This window comes from Capra hircus, unplaced genomic scaffold (assembly GCF_001704415.2).
Source record: "Capra hircus breed San Clemente unplaced genomic scaffold, ASM170441v1, whole genome shotgun sequence".
Taxonomy (NCBI): domain Eukaryota; kingdom Metazoa; phylum Chordata; class Mammalia; order Artiodactyla; family Bovidae; genus Capra; species Capra hircus.
In genome coordinates, this window is record NW_017189536.1 from 58,539 (window position 1) to 80,976 (window position 22,438).

Here is a 22,438-nt window from a genome sequence, read left to right on the forward strand (position 1 = left end):
AGACAGAAGGCATTGCTCACTTGTTAGCAGCCACACTGCTGTTTGGGCAGAACCTACTGGGGTCTTCCTGCTTTGGCACAGGCCCTGTCTGGGGCTGCCCCAGACGCAGCTCCTGCCCCTCAGTGCTCCCTCCTCCTTGGAGTCTTACCTCCCCATTGGATCCCTAGGCTAGAGCCCCCTGGAGCAGATTTCACTGACAAACTGCTCAGGAGACCTGGTGGCCTGATACATGAGTGGTCATCCAGGAAAAGAGCTGCATTCTAAGAAAGACGTAATTCTCCTTCTACTTAACGTGCCTTTACTTTCTATTCTGCACACGTATTCACACGCACGCATGCGCACGCACACATCCTTGCCTGGGACTTTATTTCAAAAAGGCGTTTTCATGAAGCTCTGTGGTACACAACCGAAATCTAGACTTACGGTTTCAGGAAAGACATTTTCCTTCATATATTTAATGATCTAAGCCAACAGGAAGGATTGAGATTTTCAGAGCCACTGATAACTTGGGCACTGAGCCAGGACAAAAAATACAAGAGGCTACCAGCTCTGCACTCAGTGGCGACAAAAACAGCAGATCAGAAGTGTGTTTCTGGCATTAGCATATAAAGTTCCAGTAAGTTCTCTGCCCTGTGAAACGCGGTACTTGCTCAACACCAGCTCTGGGCCAGCACGCCGGCTGTGCTCCTGCTGTCTGCCTGTTCCCACGCTCAGTCCCACCCTCCCAAACGCATGTACACCTTTGCATTCAGACACACAAAAGAAACCACTTCATTTACAGGAACAAAGACTGGGTTCCCAGAGTCCTAGCAGGACGAGAGCCTCCCAGTCTGCAGAGAAACAAATGGACCAAAGGCAAACCATGAAGAGAGCTCTGGGAGTAAAGAGAGGGGCCTCCAAGCTGGAGGGAGGGGCGTAAAGAGAAGGGCCTCCAAGCTGGAGGGAGGGGCGTGGCCTCCCCACGTCCTGGCCCCAAGGACACCTCTGGAAGCAGCACCGGTTCTGAAGGGGAGCAGAAGAGCGTCCGTTCTCAGTCAGGGTCCGAGTCAGGGTCCGAGGAGAGCTGCCCCTCCATGGTCTCACACATGGCGTCCTGCAGGGATGTGAGCTGGCCCCGGGGACTCATCCCCATGGGCTGGATGACCCTGTGCCTGTGGGAAAAAGGTGGTGGGGATGGGAAAGGGGGCCTGGCAGGCGGAGCAGGGGTCCCCCCACCGTGGCCTGTTGCTCCCCCAAGCTGCTCCTGTGGCCTGGGGAAACCTGGAGGAGAACTGTCCTGGTCAGGCCTAAATCCTCGCTGCTACCTATACTTTGAGACTTAAGCAGTTTCTTACTGTCTCTGGGCCTCAGTTTTCATCAGTTGAAAAATGAACATAATACTTACCTCAATCCTAGTCTTCTTTTGCTAGAGAACTTTCTCCAAGACAGGATTCCCAACATCAGTAATGCAGTCTTGCCAGAACCTACATCCCACTCTGATCCCACCTCCTCGGCTCGCATGATGGGGCACGGGTGGTCCTCCTCTGTCCTGGCCCAGGCCCTCCGTGCCACGCCACGCACCTGGAAAGCTTGTCAAACATGTTCACCAGCTTCATGGCCTCGTGTTCCTTCTGCTCCTCTGTCATGCCCTCCATGGGGTTGGGAGGCTTTTCCTCGACCCGTCCAGTCACTGGGTTTATGCTGTTTCACAAGAGAGAGGTGTGGGGAATGCATTAGTGACTCCAGGACAGGAGGGCTGCGTGGGGTGGGTGGAGTTCCCATCTTCCTGCCTGGGTTTGGAAGGGCAAGAAATTCACTCTCTTGGGTGCAGGGAAGGCAAAGCAGCTGCAGAAGGACCTCCTTCCAGGAGCAGCAGGTCACAGCTCCTGCTGCCTGGACCACCTGGCCCCCCGCATTGTTCAGACCTCTTCACCCTGTGTTCTCAATGGAACACCCTGGTGTCAGAATATGCCCTTAAAAGCAGAGGCCTGATTCTCTAAGAGTTTACCCATCGGTCACCCTTATCCCATTCACCCTGCAGCTTCAAATGGGTGTGGTAACAGGAATGGGGGCATTGAGTAAGAGTCTCAGCACACACCTGGCCTTGGCTTCCTTGTACTCGTCCGTGTCTGTGTCCTCGTCCTCTGAGTACTGGCCCTCGGGCCGGCCCCCTGCCATGAGGCCCCTCGCAGCCAGGAGGCCGGCGGCATTTCCATAGCCCGTGTACTTGATGAACCGGGGCACTGAAGGGCAGGGCAGAAGTCAGTGTGGGAGTGTAGCTGGGGAGGGGCAGGCAGGGGCAGGCCCCCCACTCACCGCTCTCGGAGCAAAGGACAAACAGGAACTCGGCTGCCACCCGCTTCACGTCAGTGTCCAGGTGCGTCATGAGGCGAACTAGTTTGTTCCGCAACAGCTCCCCCACCTCAGGCCGGGTCCTCACGTCCCGCAGCGGGGGCAGCACCTGCGGAGGCAGCTGCCTCTCAGCCTGGGCCTGGAAGGACCAGGGTCTCCAACCAGGGCCCAGCCACAGCCCGTCTACGCCATACCTGGGCCTTCAGGAACTTCCTGGCGGGGCGGTGCCTGCGGGCACATTCCGTCAGCACGCTCAGCACAGGGGCCACGCTCTCCTTCAGCCTGTGTGTCTGCAGAGGAGCCTCGGTCACCGGACTGGGCCCCCTAACTCAAGGCTGGGGGCCAGGAACCTGCCCCAGACGATCCTGCTGGGAGGCACTTGGGAAGTGGCCCCAGCTGAGGGAGCAAGAGTGAGCCGTGGGTGTCTGTGTGAGCTCCGAAAAGAACAGGCAGAGACCCGCACTCAGAAGGCCATTTGCACGTTTGGGCAACCACGCACTTTCCCCACCTTTAAATGAGGGGTGGAAAACAGCATGCTTAAAGTCGTTAACCACCAGCACACAAGACCGTTCCCAAAGCACCGAATCTTAGGCCTGCCGTGCTCCAGCCCGCACGACGCCGGCAAACCCCCAGAGAAGCTGGTCAGAGTGCCGGCCAGTCAGCATCCCAGGGTGCAACTGCAGGGAGCGGGGGGCTGCGGGCTCTCAAGGGCCTGTGGGTCCTCCGAGCAAAACCATGGCACAGCTGACGCTCATCTCGAGGGCTGTTCGTGCACAAGGACATTCTGAGTCCAGGGGCACAGAGAGGGATGGGGAGCGTGGTGGCACTTCAAGGGGGTAGGGGTGGGAGGCTTCTCAGGACTCCTCAAGAGGATTCACAAAGACGTCTAAGAAATGAGTCCGTTGCCAGATTCTGAAAGCACTTTGCCCCTCATCCCTCTCTGTGCCCCTGGACTCAGACTGTCCCTGTGCACGAGCAGCCCTCGAGATGAAGCCCACAGACTTCTCAGGGAGGAAGATCTGGCTTGACCATGAAGTTGGAGGAACTGCCTGAATCACACTGGGGAGTTGATCTCCCCTCACCAGTGCGGACAGCAAAAACACAGTGACCACAGTAGCTGGGAAAACCTGGGCCAAAGCCACAGCAGTCCCCCTGCCCACCTGATGAAGACGCTTCTCCATGAAGCTGAGGAGGACACGAATCACATCCATGTTCACTCCTAGGAACTCCAAGGAACCTTCATGTGGCTCCAGGGTGAGGAGAACATCCAGACACTTGACAGGCAAGTTCCCCAGGAGGTTCACTGCGTGGCTGGGGACAGATGAAAGGGGCACTTGGTAAATACAAACCCCTGCTGCCAGCTGCTGGGGCCGTAAATGCCGTGAACCAGTGTCAGGGGCCCAAGCAGCAGAACGAGGTACCGGAGCCAAGAGTGCTACTTCCTGTAAATGCCCAACCCACCACATATCTAGGTTGAGGCACCACAGCTAAAACTGAGAACCGGCCTAGGCATAGGCCACCAAGAAGGAAAGTGAGGAAGCACACCACCCTATCGATACCACAGCGCCCGCTGCCCCTACCCAAGGCCCCCTGGCGCCGTCCTGCCTTGGACTCACACCTCCGATCCTAGACCATAAGTGCTGGAGCGCCCCAGAAACACACTTTTGTCTGGTTCCACCCAGAAGGATGAAGACTCTCTAAGGCTGGGAACCACCACAGTGACCTATGAGCAAACCACCCCCATTCCTCCCCACCCCCCCGCATGACAGGCACCCCCCTCACCCGTGGAACTCCTCTGTGCGGTCTCCAGCAGCAGCAACCATCACACAGTGCCGCAGAAGGGTCCCCAAGTGCCGGTATAGAGCAGTGTCTTCCTGACCAGACAGACAGGAGTTCCTGTGAGAGCGCGCCCCACTGGCCCCACTGCTGCCAACTGAGAGTCTACCTCCTGGACACCCCTGCAAGACCACATGCATTAACTATGCTTCTCTACTGCACACCCTGGTGCTTGTCCTCTCCCAGGAGACCTCAAGAGAACTCTCGGTTAAGAAAATAAATGGATCCCCTTGGCACACAGCTGCTCTTTGCTTTAGCCCCACTCAGTCTCACCATGAAGAATCTCACAGCCTCCCCTGCACACCACACAGCCCTCCAGCCAGGCTGCAAGAGCCAGTTATGCTCTCCAACTCCCTCAGAAAACTTCCCTGAGACCCGTCCAAAATAGGTGTTCCCTGTTTCTCTCCACTGACTAAGCCCACCTAATCCAGAAATTTGAAGGAACCCAGCAAAGCAGCATGTGCAGGAAATGTCCAAGCTGTTAAACCCCACCCACAGGTTGAGGTCCGCCCTCACCTCATCCACCTCCCTCTTGATGGAGTCGAAGGTGATGTTGAAGAGCACTTTGAGGATCTCCATGGCTCGCTCAGTCTCCTGGGGAGGCAGGAGCTCAGGGTGCCTCTCGCCCTCAGTCATTCCCAACGTCAGCTCCAGCGCCCTGGTCAGCAGGCGCACTCCCTGCAGCTCCTGAAACAGCTGCTGGCGCACGTCGGTGCGGAGTGCAGTTAGCAAGAACAGAAGACGCAAGTCAAAGAACTGGACGTCGTGCGGAAAGCTGCTCCGGCTGTGCAGTCCGACGCGCTCTGCGAGCCTCACCACTAGCCCCGCCTCTGCTGCCAGGACCTGTGCCCCGGGGCTGCTTAACACGAGGTTGCACAGGCACTTAAGGGACTCGAGTACGACATCCACGTTCAGCGGCTCAGGGACCGACCCTTGGGAGGCGGAGATGCCAGCATAGCAGGCAAGAGCCTGCAGGCTCCGGCGACTGGTGAAGGAGTCCAGGCAGCTGCGGTCCCTGGACAAGATGCGGATGCTCTGCAGCCAGATAACGCGGCGGGAGGGTGGCAGGCCCTGCTCCAGGACCGAGACAAGCAGCTTCGCCAGTCTCTGCGGGCAGGGAGAAGAGCCGTTCCACCAGGTCCTTCTACCTGGGCCACCCAATCATGCCCCTCTACCTCCGGTGAGCACCCACCTTCCTATCCTCCTGTTGCGCATCATCAAACGTGAAACTCTGGGAGTTCTGCAAAGAAACCCAGAGGCTAGAAGGCACAGGCCTACCGCGTCAGAACCCGGGTTCCGCGGATGGGGGCCTGAGGCCGAAGGTACCTCTATGAACAAATGGCGCCCCAGCCCCACACACCAGCACCCTCGCAACTCCTCAGAGAGTCGGTGCTCCTCCCCATCGCTCTCCCTTCCACCCTCAGCCCCTTGCCACGCTCACCGCTCTCGCCGCCCCTCCTGCCGGCCACGCGCGCGGGCCCCACCCGGCCCCACCTCCTCTCTGCACGTCCCAAGTCTACAACTCCCGCTCACCTCCCGGTTGTACGCGCGCAAAGCTTCCATAACCACGTCCTCCTCTCCCGTCTCCAAGGCATCCGCAACTGCACGGGGCTCCATGGCACCTCCAGGACCCGCTGCCAGGAAGGCCGGAGGCTCCCGGCTTCGCGATTCCGGGCAAGCGTCTGCCCGCCCCGCCCAGGCTCGGCGCGCGGGGGAGGCCGGGACGGGGCGTGCGCGGCGCCGCGGGGCGGGGCCTGGGTTGCGCGCAGGGGAGGCCGGGACGGGGCGGGCGCCGAGCTCTCTGGGTTGCGTGGAGCCTTAAAGGGGCGGGGCCTGGGCTGCGCGCGTGGGAGGCCGGGACGGGGCGTGCGCTGCGCCACAGGGTGTGGCCTGGGCTGCGCGTCGGGGAAGCCGGGACCGGCGGGCGCAGAGCTCTATGGTCTGTGTGGCGCCTTAAAGGGGCGAGGCCTGGAACAGCTGGATAGAACTTGAAGACTTTGCTGCCGAGTCAGCTTTGGCCTTAAACTCCGGATCGGTGATCGTCCGACCTATGGGCCGGAATCGCCCTGAACCGAGCAGTGAGCCTCACTCCTTGGGCTAGGATTCTTGACAGGAGAGGGCCTCAGCCCCGCACCCCTCCATCACACGCACACCAACACCGCTCTTGATGCACAGAACGAATGAAACGTCCAGGGAAAAGTCGAGGTGGAAAGGAGTTTACAACCTCCGGACCACTTGGTTTCTAAACAGATGTTTGAGTGCCTACTGCACGCGAGGAGCCGGGATGCGGGTGAATAGAACCCACAGGTCCCTGCCTTCTTGGCGCTTATGTGCCGGATGTGGACTAAAGCGGGCAAACAAGACGACGTTAGGCAGCTATAGTGCTGTGATTGAATAAAAAAAGGGGCTTGGTGGGCTGCAAGGAGATCTGAAGAAGTGCCAGTCAGTTTTTGCTGAGACCGGAGCCTAGGGAGTGAGCCAGGAAAGGCTCCGAAGGAAGGTTCTGCAAGGCAGGAGTGGCCAGTGCGAGGGTGGGAATGGCCGTGGTGGGAGAGAGAAACATCACTGTTGGAGCTGAGAGAAAAGAGAGACGGGGTGGTGGGGGGGGGGGGGGAAGGTCAGGATGAAGACAAAGTCTGACTGTGTGCGGTGACTTCCTTGCTGTGTAAGCAGGCACACCTGCTCGTCTGCTTGGGCTGTTTCCTTTTTTGAAAAGCGGAGACGATAAAAGTTTCCATTTCAGTGGATTGTCGAGTACATGACACAGCAATTGCTCCATTACGGTGGGTGGGTAACTTATAATCCATCCACCGGGCAAGAAGGCTTTGTTAAGCATCTACTTTGTCAGGCCCCTTGTCAGCACCGCGTGCAAGGTCAAAAAGCGCTGGCTCCTCCCGTACCCACTCCCCTCACGCTCCCACCCCTCTTCCTGGTTCCTTGTTTTCTTCAGAGGGCTTCACTCCTGAGACTTCTGCACCGCTCGCTCGTTCCAGGCACTGATCTCGTTTGTCCTGCCGGCAGTAACTGGAACCGGGCTTCCCACCGAGTTCGCTCCGGGCCTCAACCCCGGCGGGGTCGCGGCGAGGAGCCTCTTTGGCCCGGGAAAGGCCCGTGTGCTCTTCCCAGTTAGGACCCCGACACCGCCTTAGGCGGGAATGGCTGCTGGAGTGTCTGTGGGCACCATAGTTGCCTCTAAAACCACAAATCATCCAGGAGTCCCGAGAGCAAACGCCAGCCCCATCCCCAAGTCAAACGACGGAAGAAACGTCAGATCCTTCCCGTTCCCACCGCCGAGTCTGTCGGCCAGATCTCGGCCGGAAGTGGGGGGCCTGAGGCGGAAGGGGTGGGGCCGGAAGCCCCTTCCGGCGACTGCGCCACGTCCGAGGAGGCGGTAATCAAGCGGTGACGGACCCTGGGGTCGGAGCTGGACGCGATGGCGGACTGGGCTCGGGGTGAGCGCGGAAGGGCGGAGGCGGATGGCTACGGGGCTCGCCGGGGCCTACTCCGCTGCTCTTAGGGACCGCCTTCGCCTTTCTCCGCGGCGCTAGGTGGCGTTGTTGGGAAGACACTGCGGGCGGGCGTAGTTTGGGCAGGGCGGCCAGGGTGCAGCCCGCCGCGCTGTGGATGAGTCGCTGGGTCCCTTTGGGCGCTCCTGCCCAGCTGCTGCGTGAAACTGCGGGGTCCGGATGCCCGCAGTCCCCACCCGTTTCGTCCCTGGGAGATGACTCTGCACGGGACCTCGGCCGGGTCTCCTGGTTGACGGGTCCCGGAGGCTAGACCCCCTCGGAGTGAGAGCTGCGCGTGATAGGAGGGCCCAAGCATGCTTAGTACCCCACTTGCCTTCTGGGAGTCTCTTTTCACCTGCGAAGTGGGATGCTGATGCTTGTTTCTCTGGACTGTTGTGACTTTTAAGGAAATAAGGGTACAATCGGTTGGTAGGACCTTTACACCTCTTATTTTGGGGTTTGTAAATATCCATGGTTCCTAGACTGTGCCCGTTTTTGATGAGTCTCCTTGAGGCATCTGGCTCGAGGCAAATACGCACTCTGAACTTTGTGGGAAACAGTTCTCACCAGCCTGATAGGATGGTAATTCTGAATCACCAGGCCCAGCGCCTGTCTCGGGCCAGTTCTCAGCGGGTACCAGGCTCTGGGTGACACACAAGACCCTGTGTGGGATCAGTCTCAAGCCCTGTAAGTCTTACCAGAGCTCATTGGGGTTTATTTTGAGAACAGGTTCTGTGTACCTTGCTAGTGACACCTGCGGAACGGAGGGATGGTACAAGTTCTGTCACAGAATGGCTGAAAGTACTGGTTGAACTGAGCCCTTTGGTGGTGCCCGCCCACCCATCCCAGCCTGGATACATGCACAGGACCTGTGCTCACACACACTGTTGTTTATACAGTCCTCCTCATGTGTGAAGTTGGATCCTGGGTGAGGGTGGGGCCTGCTCAGCAGACACACAGAGGCCCGGTCCCCTTAGATGCCTGACTGGGCCAGATCGGATTGGAGACCGGAGGCCACAAAGGGTATAGGGGTCACGGGGATGTTCATGAGCGGAGTCATGCTTTCAGCCTCTCTCTCTCCTCACAGCTCAGAGCCCTGGTGCTGTGGAGGAGATTCTAGACCGAGAAAACAAGCGGATGGCTGACAGCTTGGCCTCCAAGGTCACCAGGCTCAAATCGGTCAGTGGTGGTCCTCTCCTTTTGCCTTCACCTGGCATCTGGAGGGGGGGGTCAGCGGGCGGTAAAGACCTGGATGGGTTTCAGGTAGTTCCGTTCTCCTTGTCCCACCTGTGGCATACTCATCTGTGTGAGGCCCAGGTGGCATTTGGATCTTCTGATCTCTGTTGATCTTGTTGGGGGTCAGGTGCTGTTCACTGTGTTTGTCCCGGTCTGACCCTGCCCCCTCTGTGTCCTGACCAGCTGGCTCTGGACATCGATAGGGATGCGGAGGACCAGAACCGGTACCTGGATGGCATGGTAAGGGCCTGCGGTTTGCAAGCGTCACGGTCAGCTCAGCTCCCCACCACCTGCTTTGCAGCCCCCATCTGTGTGTGTGTGTTGCGGAGTCACTGTCCCTTTGTGACAATGTTGAAATTTCTCCCTCAGGACTCAGATTTCACAAGTATGACGGGTCTACTCACAGGGAGCGTGAAGCGGTTTTCCACAATGGCGCGATCTGGGCGAGACAACCGGAAGCTTCTTTGTGGTGTGGCTGTGGGCCTGATTGTGGCCTTCTTCATCCTCTCCTACCTCCTGTCGAGGGCAAGGACGTGAGCCAATGGGAGCTGGCTTCTGTGGGTGCCTGGGGCAACCAGGATCTTCCTCTGTCTGGTGTTTTGGGCTCCAGAGAACTTGTTTTCAAAATACTCCTTTGAAATGAGGATCATGGCTTAGGAATGTTTTTTCTGCGTGGTTGGGAGCCTCTAACCCAGTGAGCTCTTGTTAGCTGGTTCTATGTGTGCAAGGGCCCTATCCCTGTGGGGTAGCCTAGGCCCAGCTCCCTCTGCCACCTTGAGCTCTAGAAGCCCCAGCAGTGTTGGGTCCAAGCAGAGCATCTGGGAATCCTGGACACGGCCGCCTGTGAGCAGCAGTCCTTTCCTCGGCCCTTGAGGTTCTGAGCGTCTCAAGGCTTCTCTGCGCTGTCTTGGTCTGGATGAGGCTGTGTCTGATGTTTGAGCTGCCTGGAGCTGACACAGGAAGGGGGTGTGGCTGTGAAGCTCAAATCACTGCTGTCACCTCCAACTGAGTGTCCTCAGCCCGGAGATTGCAGTTTCTCTGGCCAGGGCTGCTGGTCATCCATGACCCGGAGAGAGTCAAAGGTCCTGCTGAGTGGCCTCTTCTTGCCCTCCAGTCCTGCGACTGAAACCAGGCCCTCGGGGATGGGCAGGAGGGTGGGTGGAGGAAGGGACTGCAGTGCAGGCTGAGGACTTGGGGCCCAAGTCCTGGCAGTTTCCCAGCCGTGTGTCCAGGAGCAGAAGCTGATGTTCTCACGGGATTCAGGATCTGCCCAGCACCAGAGACCTGCTTCCTGGAGACTAGACCTCTGGAGACATGTCTGACTGACGCTTCAGAGTCAGGCCCGGTGTGAGGCGGGTCTTTTGGGGCCCAAGTCCTGGCAGTTTCCCAGCCATGTGTCCAGGAGCAGAAGCCGATGTTCTCACGGGATTCAGGATCTGCCCAGCACCAGAGACCTGCTTCCTGGAGACTAGACCTCTGGAGACATGTCTGACTGACGCTTCAGAGTCAGGCCCGGTGTGAGGCGGGGCTTTTGGGGCCCAAGTCCTGGCAGTTTCCCAGCCGTGTGTCCAGGAGCAGAAGCCGATGTTCTCACGGGATTCAGGATCTGCCCAGCACCAGAGACCTGCTTCCTGGAGACTAGACCTCTGGAGACATGTCCGACTGACGCTTCAGAGTCAGGCCCGGTGTGAGGCGGGGCTTTTTTCGGTGTACGTGGGAGGTTTCTGGATGATGACTTTTCTTAGGAACCGTAGGTCACTTTTTGAGGGTTTGTGGGCAGTTTCCACTAAGCTAACCCTAACCTGCAATGTCTGCCCACCTCTCCCTGGGCCCTCAGTGTCCACTTGGTCAGTCCCCTGCTCCTATGGACTGAACTAACAGGCCCAGCCAAACCAGTGGCTTCTTTGTACCTCCCTGTGAGTCCCCGGTGTCCTTGTCTTCCCATAAAAAACACTTGTAAGAAGTCGTTGGCTCTGTGTCTTTCCTGGTTCCTGTTCCCATCTTCTTGGTTACGCTCCTTACTCTGACCGTCCAGCTGCCCGCACACTCGCGCCGCGTGTGGGGTATCAGCTCCTCTCGCCACCTTGCTCTCTTCTCTGCCCGTGCGGACCTCGCCTTCTGGCCCTGCCACTCCTGCCGCTCCTCTTCCTCTCCCTGGTTCCCTGCCCAGCAGGCCTGGCCTCTCCTCAGACGCTTGCCATGGAGCCCTTTTCTCTCTACTGCAGTTGGCTGGGCCCTTGGCCTCCTGAGTGCTCTGCCTGACGGTCACCATCCTTCCAGTGCGTGCTTCTCACACAGTAAGGTTGGCTCGCTTGCCTCTGTGTCCCTGGGGCTTGGGTGTATCTCTGTCCTCCTTGACATCCCTCCACAGGACCCTGTGGCCGTGCCTTGACCCCCATTGTTTTGTGTACCACGGCTTTGACTTCGCCCTCTGCCCTCTCACAGTGAACCTAGTCACAGGGACTTGTCCACTGGTCACCAGGCTCAAAGCTGCTACCCATAGAGTGTCTCCATCTGGTCACTGCAGGTGCAGCAGATACCCCCAGACCTGAACTCCGTGGCCCCTGCCTTTTCTGGGCCTGCTAACCTTGCTTCCTGAGAAGGTGGCTCAGCCAGGGCAGCCCTCCCCAACTGCCCCGCTCCAAAGCAGACCAGGAATTTGGAGTTCGTGTTTCAGGGTGGTCTTTTCTGAGGAAAGTGAAAGTTGTTCAGTCGTGTCCGACTGTTTGTGACCCCATGGACTGTAGTTCATGGAATTCTCCAAACAAGAATACTGGAGTGGGTAGCCTTTCCCTTCTCCAGGGAGTCTTTCCATCCCAGGGAACGAACCCAGCTCTCCTGCACTGCAGCCAGGGTCTCTACTGACGGCTGTCGGTGAAGTCCCTTCTCTGAGGAGGACTTTGCCGTCTCTGCTGTGTGGCTTGCCTCAGGTTGCCGTCTGTGCCTCCCTGCTTCTCCGTCTCTATGACTCTGTAGCCTTCCCAGCTATTCGGGGTCTGGGTGTTTGTTTCTCATTGTGTTAGATGAACAGCTGACGCGGGCATGGAGCTCTGCTGTGCTGTGTCAGGAGGGTTTCCTGTGGGGCCTTCACCCTTCTCCTCAGCCCTGTACACTGAGCGCCTAGTCCTGTGGGTGAGTGGGGTTTGCTGACGTTGAGCCCGAGACTATAAAGCAGAGAAGGACTTGAGGACCTTCGGGGTCACGTGTGGACAGACAGCCAGGCTCTATCCCTTAAGTCAAAGACAAGGCATTTAGCAAGAAAAACTCGAAATAAACAGCATCAAAGTAAACATGGCCTTTGGTGTTTGCATTTCTGTGGGGGCTTCAGAAAGGTTTGTCTGGAACTGACCGTGATCTACACGCTGGCCACAGGCACTGGTGGTCTTGACTCTGCTGCTCACACATCCCCCTGGGCAAGCAGATGTGGGCTTGACAGTGTCTGCTCCTAGACCTTTGTTTGCCCAGGTTCCTGTGACTCAGATGGAAAGATGATAGCATTACTGTGTCAGGATTGGGGGAATATATGTGAGTACTTAGAACAAGTAGCCTGACACAGTCATAGCTCAGTGAGGGTCAGCAGTTGTCATGTCCTTTGTACAGCTGCCGCCACAGGTGCAACAGGGCTGCCTGCTCAGGGCTGGGGTGAAGATCAGAATCATTCCTCAAGGCTGGCCCTGGACTCCAGGGTGCCCTCTAGAAACACCTCTCTTCATCCCCGCTCAGACACCCCTTCCCTGTCCACACCCTGCTGTGCTCCTGGACTTGATGCATAACAGATCACCTTCAGGTGTCGTCGCAGGGGACTATGTCTCATGGGGACTACTTGTGTTTGAGACAGAGATGGTTCTCTCTGCTCTAGGATGTTAGTTACAGCCTTTTGGAGACAGGCTGGCACTACCACCCCCTGCAAGCTCAACACAAATCTGCAGGTGGTTGCAGAATGTGAGCTGAGGGCCCACCTGGCTTCACTGCCTTGCTGTGTGTCGAGCTCACTCACAATGTGGTGGCTGATGGGAGGATGAGCAAAGAGAAGGGGGTTGTCCAGGCAGAAACCCTTTGTATGTTGTGTGGCCTGGCTTCAGAAGTCAATAACAGCAGCATGATTATTCAGAATGGTCACAGGCTCTATTCTAGAATCCAGGAGAGGGGCACAGACTCCATGTCTCAGCAGGGAAGAGTTAGTCTCACAGGGAGAAACCACCTGGAGAGACCGTCTGGAGGATACAACAGAGCGTGGAGGGCAGGGATGGAGGCAGAACGAGCTCTCCTCTCGGCTCAGACCCCGGGCCCTGGAACTCGACATGGGATGGCGTGATCGCCTATGGGGGCCTCTTTCTGGAAAAGCTGGATCCTCCCCCAAGAGAGACCATTGCTAGTAGAATCCATGATTTTATTATATATCTGGGCACAGCAAGAAACAAGGTTAGCAAATGGGAACGCATAGAAAAAATAACTGATTGCAATTGGCTAAACGAGCGTGCTCTGCCCTCCAGGGCCGGGCCGGCTGCAGCCCTCAGCTCGGGGCATCTCTTAATGGGGCGATGTGCAGAGGCTTCCAGCGTGGGGGTGGGGTCGGGGCTAGTCCACATCCACGACCAGGGGCGTCATGTAGTCAGAGTGTTTGATGCCGAAGGAGACAACAGGGGCGCAGGGCCTGGTCATCGTCACCTGGGAGAGGAGAGGCTGTAAGGAGCCGGCACCGCTGCCCCACCCCGCAGGCTCTGCCCTCACTGGCTGGGGCTGCTGACAGTGGTTTTGCTGTACCCCCGAAACCCTGGGCCAAGGTGACCAGCAGGAAGTCCACTCTACCAGGCGTGATTGCAGAGCCTGGGTGTGGTGCGTGCTCGGCAGCGCTCGCCGTCCTGTGTCTGGGGGTCTGGGAACCAAAGCCGCCAGCGGGGGAGAAGGCTGCTGCTGCCTGCGCGAGCCCTCAGGGTGCCCGGCCTCCATGGCCCTTGCCGGCTCGCAGGCCCTTCCCCGCACCACCCTCTGGGCCATGCCACCCCTACCTGCTCCCACCCCACCCGTCTGGGCCGTGCTCTTGCCAGACCTTCTCGGGGCTGTGGGCTCCTGGTCCTGGCTTTAGGGTCTTGTCCCCTGGAGGCTCCACCCGGGCAGCCATGGTATACTGTGGAGCCTTGAACTTAGTCACCTGCACGTCAGTCTGGTGGTAGGCTGCGGGACCTGGGGTCTGCAAGGTGACAGAGGCTCAGACAGGCTCGGCCTGCCCGAGTGTGGGGCCTCCGAGGGCAGGGGCTGGCATCAGACACTGGGTTTCAGGCCCCGAGTCACTGTGTGTGTGTGTGTCTGGGGCCTCCTCTGGCTGCAAACGATGGCCATACCGTGGGGTGACAGTCCAGTGCTGTGGGCCCGTCTCTGTGTGGACGTCACCCTTTCTTCAGCCTCACCATGGCAGTGACACCCCAGTCTGTGCCAGTCCCAGGCTTTCCCTGCCATAAGTGTGTGTGAGAGAGGCCCCTTCCCAACCGGGGACTCAAGGGCCACGGGCTGGGCTGGTGAGATCGGCAGTGCCGTGATGCCAGGCACCCAAGCAGCTCAGGGCCCTTGCGCTGGCTGTTTCTGGAGCCAGAGTCCTCCTCCCCCGAATACGTCACAGCTCATTCTTCGCCTCTGCTCGCTTCTCCCTGCGTGCTGCACTGTCTCAGACTCTCCTCGCCTTTCAGGCGGCACCCACACACCCGTTGCTTTCATCGCTGCTCAGCACTGTCAGCCTCCTGGCCAAGTCTTAACCTCTTTCCTCCTTGTCCACCATCTGCCCCTCCTCACCTCTGGAATGTAGCCCAGTGAGGGTGGGCCAGATAGGCAGCAGGCTCCCAGAGGAGGAAGAGCTTCGGAGTTTCGGGAGGATGGGGGTCAGGCCGGTAGGCCCTGGGTTCTAGGGGAAGGGGCCAGATGGGCCATCTCTCTAGGGGGTAAGCAGTGCTGTGCCCCAGCCAGGTGCCCCTTGCCTTGTGCAGGTCGTCGCTGAAGCTGCCCAGCTTGCTGCGGCCCTTGATGGAGAAAGAGGGCTGGGAGACCTTGCCGACGGTGTGGGGGCCCATCACCATGGGCAACATGTAGGCTGCGGGGCCTGCAGATGTACCAGCGTCGAGTCTCAGGCTGGACGGGGCCCTGTGCCCGAGTCTCCACTGGCTTCTTCCCTGGGCTTTCCGCCTCCACGAGACCAGCCGTCAGGGTGGCGCCCCCCACCCACCCTATCAGGGCCCCCAGCCCAGTCAGCCGTGGGCCACCGAGGCTGCTGCGGACCTGGGGTGCTGTCCACTCGGAAGGTCTTGGTTCGGGCAGAAATGGAGTGGCTGGGCGCCGAGTCGAACACGTGCTTGGTAGATTTCTCTGGAAAGTAGTCGCCTGGGATGGGGTGGGGGGAAAATGTGGTTGCTGGAGGGTAAGGATGATCCTACAGATCAAAACCGATGCCTGGCGCTGGTCAACTCAAGGAGGACCCCCAGCGTGGCAGGTATGGGTCCTCTGGGCCCCAGTGAGAGGCAACCGTGGTTTTGCAAGGGGTGTCTGGTCTGAAAACTCTGGTTGCAGGAGTTAGAGAGGGGCCTGGAGAGCGAGTCTGATGTGAGCCTGGTGTGGTGACTCAATCAGACAAGGAAGGCCCTCAATCAGAGTTGGGCACCAGAGTCTCAGAGGCTGCACTGGGTCCCAGCTCCCCACTAGGCCTGGCGTTGCCCTGTTGTGAGGAGAAGGTGGGTTGGGAGGGTGAGGACGGCTGCACCCCTCACGTGCTCATGCCTCTAGGTTTGCAGAGGCCACCAGCAGGCTTGGGCAGGGCTGGGGCTGAGCCAGGGGCCCTCACCAGGGCCGGGGGTCAGTGTGGTCTTTGTGTGGTAGCGCCCCAGGATGGAGTAGGCGGGGCCGAGGTCCTTGCCAGTCCTCAGTATCTTGGGGTTCACGCTGTAGCGGGGCCCTGGGGAGCAGCTCTCTGCCAGGAGCATGGGAGCCCCGCGGAAGCTGTAGGCTGGTGCACGCAGCTTGGTGGGCGTGTGCTTCACAAAGCCTGTGGGGCAGGGAGTCCGAGCGGCCTGGTGCCAGACCCTGCGCTTCCCCCCAACCCCCCACTGACCCTAGAGGAGTTGATGGGCTAGGAGTGAGAGAGGAGCCCAGGCCCACCGCAGGCCCCCCCCAGGCTTCTGCTTCCCCGGCTCCGCCCTCCCAGAGTCCCAAGGGCTTACCCGTGGTGGGTGGAATCAGGTACTTGGGTCCAGGGCTGCTGTAGAGGGCCATGATGGGCCCCCGGGGACGATGGGGCCTCCAGGAGCCCACCCATACCTCCTCCGCCATGACTGGTTCTGTCCACGGATGGGAGGGTGACCGAGTGCTGGAGGGCCTGGGCCCTCCCACCCCCGTCACTGCCTCTGCCCGCACTGGCGGGCAGAAGTGCAGGCACTGTGCCTCCTCAGTGGGGTCTCGCCTTGGGGCCCAGACCAAGGGTCACTCGGGGCCTCTGCTTAGAGCAGTGGGTTGGCTCTGCTGCACCCACCCCCAAGAGGAGCAGCATCAGAGCCTCACAGACAAGCCCGTGAAGCTGTCTCAGCGCTCGTGGACCTGCCCACAGCGGCTCTGAGGGGGTCTGGGCAGGCTCCTCCTGCCCAGAGGACCCTGAGTGTGGCTGGGTAAGGAGCAGTGGGCAAAGATGGGGAACTTCTCGCATGAGGCTTGCCCTGGGGTCGGGAGGGGCCGCTCTGGAGGGGCCCTCACCTCTTTGGTCTGGGAGCAGCACTCAGAGCGACCAGGGGACTGAGCCTTCTCAGAGGCGGTCCTGTCGCACCCGCCTTGGTGCCAGGGTGTTCCAGAAAAGGAGCATGGAGAGGGAGGCTTCCTCTCTCCCCCTGGGGGCATCAAGAATTGGGGAGGTGTCCCTGCCTCTGAGCTCTAGAATGTGGCTCTGTGCGATGGTGGATTCTAGATCACTGTCTATGTGATGGAGACAATGGCCTCAGCCCGCGGGACCTCCACCCACACCGTGCCTGGCTCAGGACCAAGACTTTGCTTTGCTCCTCTTTGCAGGGTTCAGGGTAGAGTGCAGAGGACAGGCAGGGGACTGCGAGCGCTGGGACCAGCACAGCGAGGCACGGAGTAAGGTTGTTAGGGGCAGAGCTGAACCTGCTCAATCCTGTCCCCAGTTGAGACTGCTGAGCTGGGGAAACTGAGGCACAAGAAGGCTGTTGGGGGTCCAAGGACCCAGGAAAGGGCAGGCCTGCCCTGGTTTGGGGGCAGGTGTTGGCGTGGGGAGCTGCTGAGGGGCCTTCCTCTGACACTGCTTGCCTCCCACCATGCGGGCTGCGCCCACCGTTGGGCCTTGAGCGTCCTCACTAGCAGAATCCTCCTGGGGCTCCAGCTGGGACTTTGTCTCTTTCCTTGAGTAACTTCTCAACCCCTGGGCCCACGTCATGTGTATATTGTGCACATTTATTGTCTCGAAATGGTAACCTTCAGACGTAGGGCGCCCCCACCCAGCCTGTGCCCTCAGCCCTGGCCTCTGCCTCCTCTGGGGCTCTCTGCCGCTCCTTGCTCTGAGCCCCTGCCCCTGCCCCTCGTCTGCCTCTGCAGACCTTCTTGTGTCCGATGCCTTCCTGCATCTACCTGTCTGCCTACACGGTGGCTTGCTTTGTCTACTTCCTTACAAGGTTGTCTGCCTGGACTTGTGTTGGTGGGTCCGCCCTCTATGTGGGGTTACTTACACATGTGTGCCCCACTCACATGACCCTGTGCATGGGGGTCTGTAGTGTCCCTGAGGGTGGGGAGAGACAGGAGCCAGAGCCTGAGCTACAGGAGGCTTTATTGGTTGGGTGACTTGAGGGTGAATTCACGCCTAGGGAAGTGGTAGGGGTGTTGTCTTCGTGGCTGCTTGTGTAGCTGGTCCTATGGCTGTTTGGAGCCACGTCTGGGGTCCACTAGGCATCGTCCTGACTGCCCAGCACTTGCACCTGGAAGGCAGACATGTGTGGGCCAAGGGGCCTGGCGGTTCCATGCCCAGTGATCAGTAACTGGAGAGCCACAGCTCCATCAGGCAAACAGGCCCAGGCCAGCCTCTGCACCTTGCAGCCAGTCCCCTCCCAGCAGCTGGGGAAGCAGGGTGTGTTCATGTGTCTGCATGTGTGTGTGTGTGTGTGTGTGTGTGCGCGCAGAGGTGAGCATGTGCGTACGCATGTATGTGCATGTAGGGGGAGGCTGAAGGCTGATGTGGGCAGGGAGGTCTGGGATGTCCACCTCTGCCGGCGGAGGTAGGTGAAGGTGTCTGTGGGATGGTGGGGCATGGGATTGCTATACTGGGTGTGCGATGAGGGCCTAAGGAATAGGGCTGTGGGTCCTGCCAGGTTTGCAGCCCTTAGGGAATGGGCGCCCCCCGCCCCAGCCGCAATACCAGCAGCTTGACCAGCTCCGCCTTGTGCACGGGCTGTAGGCCGTCTACGCAGGACTTGAGCTTGGCTATTGCTGCCTTGGCGTCTGCATTGATGTTGTACTTGCTCAGGGGCCCCTCATAGAGCTCCTCTGTGGACCCCACCAGCAGCGTTTGCAGGAAGTCCATGAAAAGCTCTTCGCTGTCCTCCCCTGTGGCCAGCCCTGTGTTGTGGGGGTGAGATGATGCCAGGCCAGGACTCTTCCCGACCCCAGCCCCAGACTTCCCACCTCCAGCCCCAGTGGTTCTCCCAGACCCCCCCACCACGCCCGCCCCCCCACCCCGCCCCAGATTTTCCTCCGCAACATCCCCCAACTCCACCTGCCCTCAGACCCCTCCTGTCACCCTAACCTCAGCTGCCTCTTTTCACCCTGGGCTCCCTGGCATCACTGAGGAAGGAAAGCCAAGCCTCTGATGTGGTGGGAACTGCCCCTTCCCGTGAGGTTGGCTTACCTAGAGCTTGGACTGGGGTCCGGGTCGGCCTGAGTTGGGCTGAGTTGGTGACATTGGGCTTGGTGGTGACACGGGGGCTGAGACAGAGGTTAGGTGGGCTGGGGCTGGGGCCAGTTGGGCTTAGTCTGTGGCTGGGGTAGGGGTGCCTGGGGACTGGGGTCAGCAAGGACACCAGGGTCACTGCCCATGTTCACGCTCTGTGATGGAAGCGGGTCGGGGTGCCTGGGAAGGTGGGCATCAGTCGCTGCAGGGCCAGTGCCTGGATCCCTAGTTTCCGAGGTCCCACCTGTTCCTCCGGCCCCAGCCTCCCGAATGTGCCGGAAGCCCCTACCAGTGCACTCACCACAGGTGCAGAGCACGGCAAGAGCCGCTAGCAGGAGGGCGCTGCTTCTCTTCATGGTGCAGAGCGGCGGTGACTCATGAGCTGCCTTGCCGGCTTTATGCCTCACAGGCCAGTCTGGGGGCGGGTCCCACCTGCTTGTCAAGGCCTGGCCAGTGAGAGCACAGGAAGGGCAGCTGGGGGTGTGTCCTCACCCCCTGCCCTGAGTGGGTGCCAAGCGGCAAGGGGCCCAGGGTGCTCTGTGAGGGCGGGTTGGCAAACCGTTTGGGGTGCATGGGCATACGTAAGGGGGCAAGGTGAGCCCGGTCAGTGTGGAAGGAAGGGACGCTGAGGGCCTCTAGCCTTGCTTGGCTTGTGGCTGAGAGTGGCAGGCTCTTGTGCTGGGCCCAGGCCCAGGCCTTTCTTCTGGAGTGGAAAACCCCCTCCACTCAATGTGCTTTGTGGACCAGTATTGAGCTCTGAGCCCCGAGATAGCCTGAAGATCTCACGGGGGGCGGGGGTGGGTACAGAGGGGTGGGGCACTCCCTGAGGGCTTCCTGGGTCCTGCAGATTGAGTGCTGGGAGATGGGCCCAGGGCCACAGGAGGCCTGAAGTGGGCAGCAGCCTCCAGGGAACAGAGGGTGGGCCCGAGAGTGACCAAGCGGCGAGGAGCTGGACTGTCTCTGAGGCCTGGTGGGATGACCGTGTCCCATTCCTTGCAGGAAGCAAGGAGGGGCTGCTCTGACTCAGCTTCCTTCGGTGGTCGTCCAGCCTGGGGAAGTCTAGGGTCTGGGGGAGACAGTCCAGTGATGTGACGGAGACATGGGGCTGGGCCCCTGCGCCCCGACCTGACCTCCCAGGAGCAGTGCTGCCGCCCTGGCCCTCCTGCCCTGGCCCAGCCCCTCTTCTCCTGTCCCATGCTGCCACCTGGCGGCCCATGGCATCTGGCAGGACAGGCCCACTCTCCCGCAGGGTCTCTGCAAGCACCCAGGGTTTCTGCCGCACCTGAACCCGGGGGACCCCTTGTTCAGCATCGACTCGCACCTTCACCAGACCTCCAGAGCAGCTCTGTCCAGGTTGGTTACCCTGCCCTATTTGTCACCCTGCCTCTCACGCGCCTCTAGCTGGTCCTGAGTCTGTCACAGACCCCAGACCCTTGTCCTGTGTCCTCTGAGCACGTAGAGCTTCTCATCCATTTGGGCGTCTATTTATCACAAGCAGTCTGTAATCCCCTTGCTAACGTGAAATGAAACCTATAGATGATACAACCTACTTGTACACATAGTTCCAAGAATTTAGGAGAAATAACCTGTAGTGAAGTCATCTGTAATAAAACAACATGGCTGTATGGGTAAGACTGCAGTCCGCAAATGTGAGCCCCGCCCTGTCCCCAAAGGCCCAAAAGGTTCTAGTCAGTGGGACAGCCCTTGCTCTGATTGTGCTCCGATGGACCCATAACCCTCTTTAACTTCGTGGCCCTTGGGCTGCCTGCCAGGTCACCTGGAGAGATGTTTAAAAGTGCTGTCCCTAGGGCTTCGACATGGTGCAGACCGATGGAAGCAGGGTCCCTGGGGTGGGGCCTGGATTCCTGTCCTGCATCCCTCTGGCCCCAGCGGAGACCACCTCGCCCAGCATCGTTCCCCTTCCTCCACCTCCCCCCAGTCTCCAGAGTGCTGTGTGTTGGTTTGATGTGATTTCAAATGCACTGTTTATGATGTAAGTGAAGTTGTTTTAATCTACTTCTTTATGACAAAGGCCAAAAGAGGCTGTTTTGGAAGTACAGTTGTTTTGATATGAGAATGAAGCAAGCCGTGTCAGGATCATTCCCGAGCAACAGGCCACGGAATGTCGGCTCCTGGCTGGCTCCTGACTCTGGAGAACCTCTTGGAGAAGCCACACCTCAAGCGATAAATAACTTCAGCTGAATTTGGACTTTATTCCTGTCATCTCCCCCTCTGTGGAACAACAGTGTAATTAATTTATCATTTGTTTGGATTATGTTATTTCTTTATTGGTTTATTATAAGGAAATATTATCCTGCATGTTACTGGCTTATGCAATTATTATAATTTTGCGTTAAATAAACTATGGGCAAAGACAATCTCAGTCTCTGAGCATAATTTGCTGTCCCCTCCCAACAAAATAACTCCCCAGACTGGTGGAGGAGTGCCCCTGTACTACCTTAGGGTTGCTGATAACCTAACCCTAACCCTAGCCCTAGCCCTAGCCCTAGCCCTAGCCCTAGCCCTAGCCCTAGCCCTAGCCCTAGCCCTAACCCTAACCCTCACCCTCACCCTCACCCTCACCCTCACCCTCACCCTCACCCTCACCCTCACCCTCACCCTAACCCCTAACCCTCAGCCTCACCCTAACCCCTAACCCTCACCCTAACCCTAACCCCCTAACCCTACCTAACCCTCCAACCTACCTAACCCTAACCCTAACCCTAACCCCTAACCCTCACCCTCACCCTCACCCTCACCCTCACCCTCACCCTAAACCCTAACCCTAACCCTAACCCTAACCCTCACCCTCACCCTCACCCTCACCCTCACCCTCACCCTCACCCTAACCCCTAACCCTAACCCTCACCCTCACCCTCACCCTCACCCTCACCCTCACCCTCACCCTAACCCTCACCCTCACCCTCACCCTCACCCTCACCCCCCTAATCTAACCCTCACCCTCACCCTCAGCCTCACCCTCACCCTCACCCTCACCCTAACGCCTTTACTCGTGGAGAGGTGTGTGTGAAGACAGGCCCTCTCTCACAAGACACGGTTTCAGCGTGCCGGCAGCATTTCCTGCTGAGTGGGCAGGAAGAGAGAGAGAGAGGCGGCACTAACCATGCTGGCGAAAAGGGTGGGACGGGAAGGGTTTCGGCGCGACTGAAGGAAGGCTCCTAGCCCTGGCCCGGAGATCCAGGCCAGGTGGACTGCGAGGGTTCGCCAGAGCAGTCTCTAAGTAACTGCTGGGCACCAGTGGCAGCAAGCTGAAGGAGAGGCCATTGCCAGAGGCAGGGGCACTTAAAATGGAAATTGAGAAGCGAGTGCAGTTATCGGCATTACAGAGACCAAGGAATAATCTTGACAGTGACTGACTGACTGAAATGTGTGGAGGGCAAGACCACAGGAGGTGAAGCCTGGGGGATGAGGGCCAGGTGAGATGGGTTAGCTGTATGTGTAGCAAAGTCACCAAGAATGATACCTGGAGGAGTAAGCAGAGCACGAAAGAATCGAGATGCTCGCCTACTCTGCAACTGAGAGGGACTGCTGGGGACTCTGCAACTGACAGTGCCTGTGAGGGGCTGAATAGCATGTCACCAGG

General features: G+C 59.0%; 4 protein-coding genes across 7 annotated transcripts; 1 reads left to right on the forward strand and 3 right to left on the reverse strand.

Annotated features, from left to right (window-relative positions):
• Nucleotides 1-284: 284 nt before the first annotated feature.
• On the reverse strand, nt 285-5,901 carry RIC8A (RIC8 guanine nucleotide exchange factor A). 3 transcript variants are annotated; one of them, XM_018044420.1, is made up of 10 exons: nt 5,701-5,901; nt 5,360-5,407; nt 4,684-5,274; nt 4,114-4,205; nt 3,492-3,642; nt 2,526-2,621; nt 2,296-2,440; nt 2,078-2,222; nt 1,561-1,680; nt 285-1,151 (listed from the first exon to the last, which is right to left on the reverse strand). In XM_018044420.1, exons 1-10 carry the CDS (start codon nt 5,782-5,784, stop codon nt 1,031-1,033), a joined length of 1,593 nt encoding a protein of 530 aa, XP_017899909.1. In that variant the 5' UTR covers nt 5,785-5,901; the 3' UTR covers nt 285-1,030. The 3 variants fall into 3 exon arrangements, with proteins under 3 accessions (XP_017899909.1, XP_017899907.1, XP_017899908.1); XM_018044418.1 differs by having other exon boundaries at nt 4,114-4,289; XM_018044419.1 differs by lacking the exon at nt 5,360-5,407 and having other exon boundaries at nt 4,114-4,289; nt 5,701-5,894.
• A 170-nt stretch (nt 5,902-6,071) lies between these two features.
• BET1L (Bet1 golgi vesicular membrane trafficking protein like) lies at nt 6,072-12,199 on the forward strand. Of its 2 annotated transcripts, none has more exons than XM_018044424.1 (4): nt 6,072-6,245; nt 8,761-8,852; nt 9,093-9,149; nt 9,279-12,199. In XM_018044424.1, exons 1-4 carry the CDS (start codon nt 6,218-6,220, stop codon nt 9,444-9,446), a joined length of 345 nt encoding a protein of 114 aa, XP_017899913.1. In that variant the 5' UTR covers nt 6,072-6,217; the 3' UTR covers nt 9,447-12,199. The 2 variants fall into 2 exon arrangements, with proteins under 2 accessions (XP_017899913.1, XP_017899914.1); XM_018044425.1 differs by lacking the exon at nt 6,072-6,245 and adding an exon at nt 6,264-7,619.
• A 1,253-nt stretch (nt 12,200-13,452) lies between these two features.
• Nucleotides 13,453-16,220, reverse strand: ODF3 (outer dense fiber of sperm tails 3). The gene is made up of 6 exons (XM_005700089.3): nt 16,112-16,220; nt 15,736-15,936; nt 15,177-15,278; nt 14,879-15,000; nt 13,960-14,100; nt 13,453-13,577 (listed from the first exon to the last, which is right to left on the reverse strand). Exons 1-6 carry the CDS (start codon nt 16,218-16,220, stop codon nt 13,488-13,490), a joined length of 765 nt encoding a protein of 254 aa, XP_005700146.2. The 3' UTR covers nt 13,453-13,487.
• Nucleotides 16,221-17,701: 1,481 nt separating this feature from the next.
• Nucleotides 17,702-19,608, reverse strand: SCGB1C1 (secretoglobin family 1C member 1). The gene is made up of 3 exons (XM_005700090.3): nt 19,136-19,608; nt 18,304-18,503; nt 17,702-17,866 (listed from the first exon to the last, which is right to left on the reverse strand). Exons 1-3 carry the CDS (start codon nt 19,188-19,190, stop codon nt 17,834-17,836), a joined length of 288 nt encoding a protein of 95 aa, XP_005700147.1. The 5' UTR covers nt 19,191-19,608; the 3' UTR covers nt 17,702-17,833.
• Between the last annotated feature and the right edge of the window lie 2,830 nt (nt 19,609-22,438).